The following is a 14,916-nucleotide window of genomic DNA, read 5'->3' on the forward strand; positions in this document are numbered from 1 at the left end:
ATATCGTAAATGGTTAAAAAATTACAAAACAATAACGAAATAATAACGAATCGATTCGTTAATGGCGGCCGCGATCGCGCAATACGCTAAAAAAACTTCTGAAGCTTCCCTCTCCCTCTGTTGTTGACTGTTGGTGTGATATTATAATTTTTTTTCACTAATTAAACAAAAAACAACTATAAAACTTGCCCCAGACATGCGGAAATAATAACGAAACGACCTCAAACCAATAACGAAACGAATACATAACGAAATACGAAGCATTTACGAAACGAATTGAAAAATTCGTTTCGTTTTTAAGTTGCTCCAGAATGGTTCGTTATCGCTTCGTTAACAAAAAAAAATAACGAATTTTTAACGAAATACGAATTAACGAAACGAAACCGCCCAGCCCTAATAAAGACATTACATATATTAGAAACCAGTACTTTCTAATTAATTTATTTTCCATATCACCAGACTGGGCCACAGCAACGCGTGGCAGGGGACCACTAGCATATATATATATATATATATAGAGAGAGAGAGAGAGAGAGAGAGAGTAGCACTTAAATAATGTCCCTATTCCAAATTACATACAAATTTAACTTAAGAATAAACTGATAGAACTTGGGGGCTGCCTGTATATGTGTGTGTGTGTGTGTGTGTGTGTGTGTATGGACATTTACTTCAAAGCTATCCCCATTCCAACTTACAAACAAATTCAACTTTATGAACGAACCTACAGAAGCTCCAGAAGCTCTCTCTTGTCCCTAACATATATATATTTTCAATGCAAATACACATCTACATCTTCAAGGCGACTACGCACTGATTCAGAAGAGAAGAGCAAACAGAGGGTCGGGAAATCTTGGGAGCTCTTGTCCAATTGCAAACTTCCCACTTGTTGTCAGGCAAAAGAGGGAGGCCCTCGAAGTTAGGGGGGGTGTACATAGAGAGGAAACCCTCGCCCTCTGCTCAGCCCATCTTATGAGGTCTCCCATACGTTCAGACCCCGACATCACAACCTGAGCTTCTCAAGGAAGTAGGCAAAACAGTTCTCTCTTTTCGGAACAATGCGCTTTTGGAAATCTTGTTCGGGATCTGTGGCTATTAACAACAATGCATCTCCGGCAGCTTTGCCCCAAGAATTCCCCACAAAGGGATCCTTCTCTGCAAAACACACAACACAACAATGTGAAACTGATTCAAAGCCATTTTGGACAAACTTTCGAACAGAGCTTTCGCAAGACACACCTCTTCCCACTGAGCTTTTGTGTGACACCTGTGGAGGGCTGTTTAGCAGAAAATAAGTCAAGCATCCAGTCTAAGGAAAGCATTATGAGGAAACAGGGTGAGATAGATAGATAGATAGATAGATAGATAGATAGATAGATAGATAGATAGATAGATGTGTGCATGTAACTATATATAATATATGTGTGTATAATCATACAATAATAATCACAGAATAATAGAGCTGGAAGAGATCTCTAAAGGCCATCTAGTCCAATCCCCTTCTGCCTTCATGCAGGAAAACCACCATCAAAGCCCTCCCGACAGATGGCAATCCAGTCTCAATAAATAATAATAATAATAATAATAATAGTAATAACCAAACTCCTCTGGGACTTCCGGATTCAGACAGACAGAGTTTTGGAGCATAATACTCCTGACCTCACAATCGTGCTAAAAAACAAAGTATGGATTGTCGCAATCCCAGGCGACAGCAGGATTGAGGAGAAACAACTGGAAAAGCTGACACGATATGAGGATTTAAAGATCGAACTGCAAAGACTCTGGCACAAGCCCGTCAAGGTGGTCCCAGTGGTGATCGGCACACTGGGTGCAGTGCCTAAAGACCTCGGCCTGCACTTAAACACAATTGGCGCTGATAAAATTACCATCTGCCAGCTGCAGAAAGTCACCTTACTGGGTTCTACACGCATTATTCTCCGATACATCACACAGTCCTAGACCCTTGGGAAGTGTCCAACGTGTGATCCAATTCAACAGCCAGCAGAGTGTATGCTGTGGACTCATCGTGTTGTGTTTCAAATAATAATAATAATAATAATAATAATAATAATAGCAATAATAAAGTTGGAATAGATCCCATGGGTCATCCAGTCCAACCTCCTTCTGCCATAAAGGAAAAGCACTATCAAAGCCCTCCCTACAGATGGATATTCGGCTCCAAGAAATAATAATAATAATAATAATAATAATAATAATAATAATAGAGGAGAAAGAGACCTCCAAAGGCCATCTAGTCCTGCCCCTTTCTGCCTTCATTCAAGAAAAGCATAGTCAAAGCACCCCTGACAGATGGTTATCCAGCCTCAATTAATAATAACAATAACAGCAACAATAACAATAATAGTTGAAAGAAATCTCCAAAGGCTATCTAGTCCAAACCCCTTCTGCCTTTATGCAGGAAAAGCACAATCAAAGCTCCTCCAACAGATGGCCATCCACCCTCTAAAATAAATAATAACAATAATAGCAAGAAGAAGAAGAAGAAGAAGAAGAAGAAGAAGAAGAAGAAGAAGAAGACAGAGTACAAGCAGAGGCACAACACCATTGCTCAGATGATTCATTGGAACTTGTGCCACAAATACCATCTGCCTGCGACAAAGAACTGGTGGGATCACAAGCCTGAAAAAGTTACAGAGAATGAACACGCCAAACTCCTCTGGGACTTCCGAATTCAGACAGACAGACAGAGTTTTGGAGCATAATACTCCTGACCTCAGAATCGTGTTAAAAAACACAGTATGGATCGTCGCAATCCCAGGTGACAGCAGGATTGAAGAGAAACATCTGGAAAAGCTGACACGATATGAGGATTTAAAGATTGAACTGCAAAGACTCTGGCACAAGCCAGTCAAGGTGGTCCCTTTGGTGATCGGCACACTGGGTGCAGTGCCTAAAGACCTTGGCCTGCATGTAAACACAATCGGCGCTGACAAGATTACCATCTGCCAGCTGCAAAAGGCCACCTTACTGGGATATGCACGCATTATTCGCCTATACATCACACCGTCCTAGACACTTGGGAAGTGTCCGACGTGTGATCCAATACAACAGCCAGTAGAGTGTCTGCTGTGGACTCATCTTGTTGCATTTCAAATAATAATAATAATAATAATAATAATAATAATAATAATAATGTTGGAAGAGACCACCTGGGCATCTAATCCAACCCCCTTCTGCCTTCATACAGGAAAAACAATCAAAGCACCCCCGACAGATTGCTATCTAGCCTCTATAATAATAAATCAATAATAATAATAAAATAATAGCAATAATAATAATGTTGAAGAGACCACATGGGCCATCTAGTCCAACCCCATTTTTTCTTCGAGACAGGAAAAGCACAATCAAAGCATCACTGACAGATGGCCACCTAATCTTTATAACAACAACAACTCAGAAGAGACCACATGGGCAATTCGGTCCAATCTCCTTCATCCTTCATTCAGGAAAAGCACAGTCAAAGCACTCCCAACAGATGGCCATTTGGCCTCAATGATATGAATAATAATGATAATAATAATAATAGTTGGAAGAGACCTCAAGGGCCATGTAGTCCAACCCCCTTCTGCCTTCATGAAGGAAAAGCACAATCAAAGCACCCCAGACAGATGGCCACCCAGCCGCTGTTTAAAAGCCTCCACTGGACTGGGAGACAGAGAGTTGCAATGCTGAACAGCTCTTCTTACAGTCAAAAAGTTCTTCCTAATGTTCAGGTGGAATCTCCTTCCCTGTCACTTAATAAAATGTCTGTGTATCTATAATATAATATAGTTAGACATAGATATATTATAGGTGCTATTCTTTCACTGGGACAAAGTTGCTGGGGAGTGACTATAAAGCACAATTTAGTCCATTAAAGTACAAAGGAAAGGAAGGGAATCTTTTTTTTTCTAAAGGAATTTGGTGTGGGGGAGCCATGGGGGTGGAGTTTATGTAGTTTTTCACATATTTCCCATTGACAAACGGCTTGGTTTTTAACGGCAAACTTCTCCTCCTCGTCTGCATTGCATTTCATGTACAGTATTTCCAATCGGAGAAGGGCTGCATATCAATGAAAATAATAATACCAAGGATTTTATTAAAGCAGACTCTAATAAAATTTAATAATAATAATGAACGAGATAATAATAATAATAGTGACAAAAATACCTGTTGAATGTTAAGCTAGGAAGAGGATTAAAGGAAACTCTAATTACTCTTAATTTTTAGTATTAATAATAATAAATTTTATTAGAGTCCGCTTTAATAACATTCTCTTCCTAGCAGAACATTCAACAGGCATTTTTGTCATTATTATTAATAATAATAATATCTTGTTCATTATTATTATTAATGAACAAGATAATACTAATAGTAATAGCAACAAATATACCTGTTGAATGTTAAGTTAGGAAGAGGATTAAAGGAGACTCTAATTCCTCTTAAATTTTAGTATTATTAATAATAGTAGTAATAATAATAATCAATGAGATACTAATAGTAATAGCAACAAATATACCTGTTGAATGTTCAGCTAAGAAGCGTATTAAAGGAGACTCTAATTACTCTTAAATTTTATCAATAATAATAGTACTTAAGGTTTCTTATGTTGGTGGGGTTCAGCGTGCTCTCTGGCTGTAGGGTAAGCTTCAACTCCCACTATGGTGAGTCAGTCCGCTCAAACCCCTCCTGTAAGTTGACTTAGTCATGGAGGTTCTGTGTGCCTTGTTTAGTCCAGATCCATCGGTGTTTGGGTTCACAGTGCACTCTGGATATAGGTGAACCACAATTCCCCCATATCAAGGTGAATTTCCCCCGAAGTATTTTCTGCTGGTCATGGGGGCTCTGTGTGCCAAGTTTGGTCCAATTCCCTCTTTGGTGGAGTTCAGAGTGCTTATTGGCTGCAGTTGAACTATAAACTATAAATCCCAGTACCTACAACTCCAAAATGTCCAAGCCAATCCTCCTCAAAACCCGCCAGTATTCGAATTTGTGCATATGGGGTATGCATGCCAAGTTTGCTCCAGATCCATCCTTTGGGTTCATAGTGCACTCTGGATGTAGGTGAACTACAACTCCCATAAATCCCTCCAAAGACCTCCAGTATGTTATCTTGGTCATGGGAGTTCTGTATGCCAAGTTAGTTAATTATTTATTTTATTTATTTATTATTTGCACTTGTTAACCGCCACTCTCAGTTAAGGGTCCATCGTTGGTACAGTTCACAGTGCAGTTCTTAGATTGCAGGCGAACTATACATCCCAGTACAGTAGAGTCTTGCTTATCCAACATAAAAGGGCTGGCAGAACGTTGGATAAGCAAAAATGTTGGATAATAAGGAGAAACTAAGGAAATGCCTATTAAACGTCAAATTACGTTATGATTTTCCAAATTGAGCTCCAAAAATATTGTTTTGCAACAAATCAACAGAAAAAGCAGTTCACTACATGGTAATGTTATGTAGTAATTACTGTATTTATGAATTTAACACCAAAACATCGCAATGTATTGATGCAGCTGTGGATCCGGGCGGGAGGTAGACAGCGTTGGATAATACAGAACATTGGATGAGTTGGATAAGCGAGACTCTACTGTACCTACAATTCCTGTCAATCATGGGGAATTCTCCCCTAACCTCTCTAGCATGTTCAGTTGCTGATGAATTCCTTTGCTTGCTGTGTGCCATAGAAAAGAATAGGAAAGGCTTGAGGGGGAGGCACTGGGTGGGCTCATGCAAATTCCACACCAATGGAGAGAGTCAGAAACACTGGGATGTCTGTGGTGGAGGAAACATGTGAAACCTAGATGAAATTATCCCCGTATGAAAGCCTCTACTTGGGTGGGAGGCAGATTGGTGTTTGTGGAGAACACTGGCAGGACTCTTGGACATGTTTATGACAGTATAACCTGCAATGTCATTGGAGGGAGGGCCATTGGTGTCTCTCTAGTACAGTGTTTCTCAACCTGGGGGACGGGACCCCTGGGGGGGAGGCTCGCAAGGGGGTGTCAGGGGGGTTGCCAGAGTCATGGGGGTTCTGTGTGAGAAGTTTGGCCCAATTCTATCATTGGTGAGGTTCAGAATGCTCTTTGATGGTAGGTGAACTAGAAATCCCAGCAACCACAACTCCCAAATGTCAAGGTCTATTTTCCCCAAAGTCCACCAGTGTTCACATTTGGGGATATTAAGTATTGGTGCCAAGTTTGGTCCGGATCCATCATTGTTTGAGTCCACAGGGCCCTCTGGATGTAGGTGAACTACAACTCCAAGACTCAAGGGTGATGCCCATCAAATCATTCCCGTATTTTCTGTTGGTCATGGGAGTTCTGTGTGGGAAGTTTGGTTCAATTCCATTGTTGGTGGAGTTCAGAAAGCTCTTTGATGGTAGGTGAACTATAAATCCCAGCAACTACAACCTCCAAGTGATAAAATCAATCCCCTCCCAACCCCACCAGTATTCAAATTTGGGCGTATCGGGTATTTGTGCCCAATTTGGTATAGTGAATGAAAATACATCCTGCATATCAGATATTTACATGACAATTTATAACAGTAGCAAAATTGCAGTTCTGAAGTAGCAACAAAAATAATGTTATGGTTGGGGGTCACCACAACATGAGGAACTGTATTAAGGGGTCGCAGCATTAGGAAGGTTGAGAAACACTGCTCTATTATATTCCGGCGCTGATCAATTCCTCTGTTTGCTGTGTGCCATAGAAAAGAATAGGAAAGAATCATAGAATCAAAGAGTTGGAAGAGACCTCATGGGCCATCCAGTCCAACCTCCTGCCAAGAAGCAGGAATATTGCACTCAAAGCACCCCTGACAGATGGCCATCTAAAAACCTCCAAAGAAGGAGCCTCCACCACATTCCGGGGCAGAGAGTTCCATTGCTGAATGGCTTTCACAGTCAGGAAGTTCTTCCTGATGTTAAGATGGAATCTCCTTTTCTTGTAGTTTGGGGTTTTTTTTCGTGTCAGGAGCAACTTGAGAAACTGCAAGTCGCTTCTGGTGTGAGAGAATTAGCCGTCTGCAAGGACGTTGCCCTGGGGACACCCGGATGTTTTGACCATCCTTGTGGGAGGCTTCTGTCATGTCCCTGCATGGAGAGCTGGAGCTGACAGAGGAAGCTCATCCGCACTTTCCCTGGATTCGAACCTGTGACCTTCACTTCTGCTGGTACAAGGGTTAAACCCAGACATCCTCCAGCTGTTTGGGCCTCCAACTCCCAGAAGCCCTAGCAAGCTTGTTCAATTGTCAGGAATTCTGGGAGCTGAAGGGCCGCAGTTTGAGGATTATTATTATTATTTATTATTATTAACTTTATTTGTACCCCGCTAGCATCTCCCGAAGGACTCAATGCGGCTTACACAGGCCAAGGCCTCTATAAAAACATAGCATAACAAAATACACAACTTAAAACAAATCAAAGCAATTAAAGCAATATCAAACAACAAAACAATAAAACAATACACCAAAACACAAGAAGACAGGGCCGGGCCAATGTAACGGGTACAGGTTAAAAGTGTTGTTGTGACAGGTGGTATGTCGGATTTTAGGGTAAGTGCAGTGTGCGGGCAATCTTAAACTCTAATAAAGTGCTTCTGGGACATGTTACTGGAGTTTTCCTATTCCGGAAATGCACATCGGAACAGCCAGGTCTTCAAGTTCTTCCTAAAGACTGCCTGTCTGATATCTTTAGGGAGGGAGTTCCAGAGTCGAGGGGCTACCGCAGAAAAGGCCCTGGATGCTTGGTTTAACCCATTGCACCTCCCGGGGCTCCAGGAAAGGGTTATGGGAGAGGCAGTGGACGAGGGCATGCAAATTCCATAGCAATTGAGATAATCAGAAGCACTTTTTTTTTGTCGTGTCAGGAGCGACTTGAGAAACTGCAAGTCGTTTTTGGTGTGAGAGAATTGGCCGTCTGCAAGGACGTTGCCCAGGGGACGCCCGGATGAATTGATGTTTTTATCATCCTTGTGGGAGGCATCTCTCATGTCCCCGCATGAGGAGCTGGAGCTGATAGAGGGAGCTCATCCGCCTCTCCCCGGATTCGAACCTGCGACCTGTCGGTCTTCAGTCCTGCAGGCACAGGGCTTTAACCCACTGCGCCACCGGGGGCTCCTTCTTTTTGGGTGATGGTCGCTCCTTGGGTTAGTAGGTGTCTTGTGGCCAAATTTGGAGGCAATTCATCCAGTGGTTTTTGAGTTATGTTAATCCCACAAAAGAACATTACATTTTTTTATATAGATAGACGATATGTGAGTATGTTAATCATGTTAAATAATATATCTATGTATCTATGTAAATAATATATCTATGTATGTATTTTATCATCCTTGCGGGAGGCTTCTCTCATGTCCCCGCATGAGGAGCTGGAGCTGATAGAGGGAGCTCATCCGCCTTTCCCCGGATTCGAACCTGCGACCTGTCAGTCTTCAGTCCTGACGGCACAGGGGTTGAACCCACTGCGCCACCGGGTTAAACCCCTGAAACACTGGGATGTCTGTGGTGGAGGAAACACAGATAAAGCAGGACAGAAAGAAACAAAGTAAATAAAAATACCTGTTGAATCTTAAGCTAGGAAGAGGCTTAAAGCAGACGAATTAATCTAAAATATATTGTTATCATTACTATTAATAATAAGAGTAATAATAATAATAATGAACGAGATAGAAAAACATCTGGTTCAAAATGGGAAGAGCTGGAAACAATGCAGCTGAAAGTTTTGTTGAGTGTAGTCAAGCTGGTCTTAATGAATTCCAGATTATGGTTGTTTTCAAAGAGAGTCTGAAAGAGAAGTCTGTAAAGGGCAAAGGCTTGGAAAGCTGCTTCTGGGGAGAGGGGGGGGTCAAAAGGAGGGGGAACGACTTGTGCGGGGTTGTGTTGCGGGGGGAGGGGGGTTAGCAAGGGACAAAGTTCCCTCCTTGAAATCCTCCCCCGCTTCGCAGGCAGCCCCCCCCCCCCTTCCTTCCTTCCTTCCTTCCTGCCCTTTCTCTTTCCCCGGCCTCCGCCCTTACCCGTCACCACCACGGGCCGCCGGGTCTTCTCCATGGCTCCGCTCCTGACCAACTTAAGGCGACTGACGGACTGGCTGGCTTCGGCTTCTTCTCCAAGCCCCGCCCACTCAGGGGAGGGGCCTCCCTAGGGCCCCGCCCACCACCCGGGAGGGGTCGGGCGACTCCTCCTCCGAAGCCACACCCTCCCAGGAGGCAGCGATGACGCACCCCATACCAGGCCCCTCCCGCCACTAAGCCCCGCCCACGGATTTCTTAAAGGGAACGCTGACATATATAAAGTAGTATACAGATAGAGAATATTTTATAATATTCTCTATCTGTATACTCCTTTATATATACATAGATATATTATTTAACATGATTAACATGCTCATATATCTTCTATCTATATAAATAAAAATGTAATGTTCTTTTTATGGGATTAGATAAAGGTAAAGGTAGTCCCCTGACATTAAGTCTAGTCATGTCTGACTCTGGGGTGTGGTGCTCATCTCCATTTCTAAGCCGAAGAGCCGACGTTGTCCGTAGACACCTCCAAGGTCATGTGGCCGGCATGACTGCATGGAGCGCCGTTACCTTCCTGCCGGAGCGGTACCTATTGATCTACTCACATTTGCATGTTTTCGAACTGCTAGGTTGGCAGAAGCTAGGACTGACAGCGGAAGCTCACGCCACTCCCCGGAATCGAACCTGCGACTTTTCGATCAACAAGCTCAGCAGCTCAGTGCTTTAATCCACTGCGCCACCAGGGGCCCCTTTTATGGGATTAACATAACTCAAAAACCACTGGACGAATTACCTCCAAATTTGGCCACGAGACACCTACTAACCCAAGGAGCGACCACCACTCAAAAAGAATTGATTTTGTCATTTGGGAGTTGTAGTTGCTGGGATTTATAGTTCACCTACAATCAATCAATCAATCAATCAATGATTTATTACGGTCTTTGACCAGCACAGTATAAAATGGGGCACAGGTGCCCAAGGAAGGGAATCACAGTTCCCAAGTAGGTCAGATAAAAAGCAGATTAAAAACATGTTATAAAAGAGACAGATTAAAAAGCAGACTAAACTTACAGTTTAAAGTGCATGTATGAATCACACTGCGCTTACTTCTTGGGAGGAGAGCAATGTCCAGTCTCGATAAAATAGTAAAGAGTAGAGACATCACACTGGCAACAAAGATCCGCCTAGTCAAAGCCATGGTATTCCCTGTAGTCACCTACGGATGTGAGAGCTGGACCTTAGGGAAGGCTGAGCGAAGGAAGATTGATGCTTTTGAGCTGTGGTGTTGGAGGAAAGTGCTGAGAGTGCCTTGGACTGCGAGAAGATCCAACCAGTCCATCCTCCAGGAAATAAAGCCCGGCTGCTCACTGGAAGGAAGGATACTAGGAACAAAGTTGAAATACTTTGGCCACATCATGAGGAGACAGCAAAGCCTGGAGAAGACAATTATGCTGGGGAAAGTGGAAGGCAAAAGGAAGAGGGGCCGACCAAGGGCCAGTTGGATGGATGGCATCCTTGAAGTGACTGGACTGACCTTGAAGGAGCTGGGGGTAGTGACGGCCGACAGGGAGCTCTGGCGTGGGCTGGTCCATGAGGTCACAAAGAGTCGGAGACGACTGAACGAATGAACAACAACAGATAGAGAATATTATAAAATATTATCTATCTGTATACTCCTTTATATATACATAGATATATTATTTAACATGATTAACATGCTCACATATCTTCTATCTATATAAATAAAAATGTAATGTTCTTTTGTGGGATTAACATAACTCAAAAACCACTGGATGAATTGCCTCCAAATTTGGCCACAAGACACCTACTAAGCCAAGGAGTGACCATCACTCAAAAAAAAAATCGATTTTGTCATTTGGGAGTTGTAGTTGCTGGGATTTATAGTTCACCTACAATCAGGCATGTAGCCAGGGCAGGGGGCTCGGGGGGCTTCAGCCCCCGCCCGAAATTTTCATGGTGGTTCGCGAAAAGGCCTTACTGGTGCATTATTTCAACTGTTATGTTTATTCATATCATGATCTGATCACCATACTCAATATATCCCATATGCATAGGGGTATTGGGGTAATGATACAAAAGGTTTGCTAGGCTAGACCCTCTTTTACTCAGACTCAGCCCCCCCCCGAAACTCACCCCCCGAAACCCCCCCTGAAAAAAAATCAGCCCCCCCCCCCCCCGAAACGAAATCCTGGCTACGGGCCTGCCTACAATCAATCAATCAGTGATTTATTACGGTCTTTGACCAGCACAGTATAAAATGGGGCACAGGTGCCCAAGGAAGGGAATCGCAGTTCCCAAGTAGGTCAGATAAAAAGCAGATTAAAAACATGTTATAAAAGAGACAGATTAAAAAGCAGACTAAACTTACAGTTTAAAGTGCATGTATGAATCTAAAATAGCGGGGCGGCTAATAACAAATATCAGACAACTGGGAAGCTCTAAAAAGGGATGAGAGGGGAGCATTTACAGCATTTCAGTTATTACAAATCATTCTAACTATATTCCCGGCAGGAAGTTGCCTGGTGGAGTCGGTCATCAGCCGTCTAATGTTAATTGCTGCTGCACAGAACTTGGCAACACTGTAGGTTGTCACAGAGCAAGAGTCCGAGAGCAACAAGGAGGTGTAATATCTTTCAGTGCGCCCTGGATGTTTTAAAAGCCATGGAGTGATGAAATTAGCTCTAATGTCTCTATAGAATACACATTGGAGGAGCACATGTTCAGTTGTTTCAATGTAGCCAGAATCACACGGGCAGTCTCTCCTGGGCAGGGGTCTTCCAGTACCTCCCCTCCAGTACTGCCGATGGAAGGGCATGGCTTCTTGCCAAAGTGAAAGCTCTTCGGTGTTTAGGCACCTCCAGGTTTGCTAAGTAAGCCCTGGGAGCGGTGAGATATCTGTTATCTTCGCTAATGGTGAATGCTGGAGAGCAGGCTAAGTCTGATTGTCGCTCTATATCCAGGATCCGTTGTCTAATAAGATCCTTGGCTTGGTCCCATCCCATACCTAGCAGTTGTCCTTGAGGGAAGCCTAGAATTGTGATTTTGATTGCCACTGCCTTATTCCATGTAGACTGAAATTCATCTCTCAGAGTTAACGGAGCAAGGCCACATGTTGAGAGAGACAGATGCAGCCAATAATTGAGGGTGGCTGTCCACACTCTTGCCTCCACTGTCATGACGCCTGCCTCTAATCGCAGGGTGGCGTTTGAGACACATCTGGGGACCTGCATCGCCGATCTTAGAAATTTTGATTGTACTTGCTCCAGAGGGGCATAGTTTGAGAAGGGACCGAGTTGGGCTCCATACATCATTTGTGCTATGGATTTTGCCTCAAAGAGCTTAAGTGCTGCTGGTATGTAGTGGCCTCCTCCCGTTTTGAGAAACTTTAGGATAGCATATGAGCTCTTTTGCGCTGCATCTGCTACGTAATCCACATGTACTTTCTTGTTTCCAGTGCAGTGATAGAATACTCCCAGGTATTTAAAGCTTGAGACCTGGAAGGGTTTGGTGGGCATTGACCTTGAACTGAAACAATGATGGATCTGGACCAAACTTGGCACAAATATTCCATATGCCCAAATGTGACAACAGATCGAGTTTGGGGTAAATAGACCTTGACATTTGGGAGCTGTAGTTGCTGGGATTTATAGTTCAGCTACAATCAAAGAGCATTCTGAAGTGACATTTGGGAGCTGTAGACAACCAACAGAAAATACTGCAAGGGTTTGGTGCAGTATTTTGAGTTTAGGAGTTGTAGTTCACCTACATCTAGAGAGCACTGTGGACTCAAATAATGATGGATCTGGACCAAACTTGGCATGAATATTCCATATGCCCGAATATGAATAAAGATGGAGTTTGAGGAAAAGAGACCCTGACATTTGGGAGCTGTCGTTACTGGGATTTATAGTTCACCTACAATCAAAGAGCATTCTGAACCCCGTCAACGACAGAATTGGGGCAAACTTCCCACACAGAGCCCCCATGACCAACAGAAAATACTTAAGGCCATCCAGTCCAACTCCCTTCACCAGGGCAAGAAAATGTAATCAAAGCCTTCCTGACAAAGAGCCATCCAGCCATACATACATACATAGATAGATATGATTCAGATACACATAGATATAGTATCATAGATTTGAAAGGGGTCCCTAAAGAAGGACAATTATATTTTGCCTTTTTCCTGAGTAGTCCGAACAGACAATCTCCACATCAACCCTGACAAAGAAACAGCAAGAGTTACTGTTTACCCACAAGTATAAAGAAATTACAGACATAAGAAACCAACACTTTCTCATTACCTTATTTTCCAGATCACCATGGTTGTCCCCTGCCATGCATTGCTGTGGCCCAGTCTGGTGATCTGGAAAATAGGACTGAAGACTGACAAGTTGCAGGTTCGAATCCGGTGATATCGCAGTTGAGCTCCCTCTGTCAGTTCCAGCTCCCCTTGCGGGGACATGAGAGAAAACTCCCACAAGGATGGTAAAAACATCAAAACATTTGGGTGTCCCCTGGGCAATGTCCTTGCAGACAGCCAATTCTCTCACACCAGAAGCAACTTGCAGTTTCTCAAGTCTCTCCTGACACGACAAAAAAAACAACTAATATAATGCATGCATAAAGTATATATTATATATATATTATATATAATATAATGTGTAAACATATGCAATGTGTGCATAACATATATTTACACATTATTATATATATATATGATATTAAGTTGGGGAAAATGGAAGGAAAAAGGAAGAGTGGATGATGGGAATTGCAGTATCTTCACTCATTTCTTCAGACCATTGACCCACTCTACATCTTGGTGTGGTTTGTGGGACAATGGATCATGGATGATGGGACTTTCAGTACCTTCACTCACTTCCTGAGACCATTGCGACCCACACCAATGACTGATTGAACTTGGCATACAGAGCCCCCGTGACCCATTCCACATCCTGGTGCAGTTTGGAGGAGGATGGACCATGGATGATGGGACTTGCATATGGGAGTTTTGGTTCACCTGCACCCACTGAACCAAGCTGACATTGTATCTAGGCTAAACTTGGAGCACAGACAAACAATGCCTTTCTCAAATAACACGGGCACCGCCGGGTCCCCAAGCTAGTATGAAAATATAACATATATAATGTGTGTGTATATAGATATATATATACATACATTTTTGACTTTGTTGTACTCCGCCTTGAGCCATCAGGAGAGGCAGGTAATAAATAACAATTTATTATTATTATTATTATTTGAAACACAACAAGATGAGTCCACAGCAGACACTCTGCTGGCTGTTGTATTGCATCACACGTCGGACACTTCCCAAGTGTCTAGGACTGTGTGATGTATCAATGAATAATGTGTGCAGATCCCAGTAAGGTGGCCTTTTGCAGCTGGCAGCTGGTAATTTTATCAGTGCTGATTGTCTTTAAGTGCAGGCCAAGACCTTAGGCATTGTACCCTGTGTGCCGATCACCACTGAGACCACCTTTACTGTCTTGTGCCATTATTATTATTATTATTATTAGAAACACAACAAGATGAGTCCACACCAGACACTCTTCTGGCTATTGTATAGGATCACACGTCGGACACTTCCCAAGTGTCTAGATCTGTGTGATGTATCGGCGAATAATGCATGCAGATCCCAGTAAGGTGGCCTTCCGCAGCTGGCAGATGGTAATCTTGTCAGCGCCGATTGTGTTTAAGTGCAGGCCAAGGTCTTTAGGCACTGCACCCAGTGTGCCGATCACCACTGGGACCACCTTTACTAGCTTTGCGCCATAGTCTTTGCAGTTCCATTTTAATAATAATAATAATAACAATAATAATAACAATAATAATAACAATAATAATGTGGCCTTTTGC

The 14,916-nt window shown here is 43.0% G+C and overlaps 1 protein-coding gene across 2 annotated transcripts in view; it reads right to left on the reverse strand.

The window, feature by feature from the left end:
• PGPEP1 (pyroglutamyl-peptidase I) overlaps positions 1-9,144 on the reverse strand; it is a 76,344-nt gene extending 67,200 nt beyond the window's left edge. Inside the window, exon 1 of one of the 2 annotated variants that reach the window (XM_060784896.2) lies at positions 9,016-9,144. In XM_060784896.2, coding sequence (XP_060640879.1) covers positions 9,016-9,049 — 34 coding nt within the window. In that variant the 5' untranslated portion in view covers positions 9,050-9,144. The remainder of the gene's footprint in view (positions 1-9,015) is intronic. The other variant, XM_067473515.1, reaches the window with a different exon arrangement.
• Positions 9,145-14,916: the final 5,772 nt, after the last annotated feature.

This window comes from Anolis sagrei, chromosome X (genome assembly GCF_037176765.1).
Source record: "Anolis sagrei isolate rAnoSag1 chromosome X, rAnoSag1.mat, whole genome shotgun sequence".
Classification (NCBI taxonomy): domain Eukaryota; kingdom Metazoa; phylum Chordata; class Lepidosauria; order Squamata; family Dactyloidae; genus Anolis; species Anolis sagrei.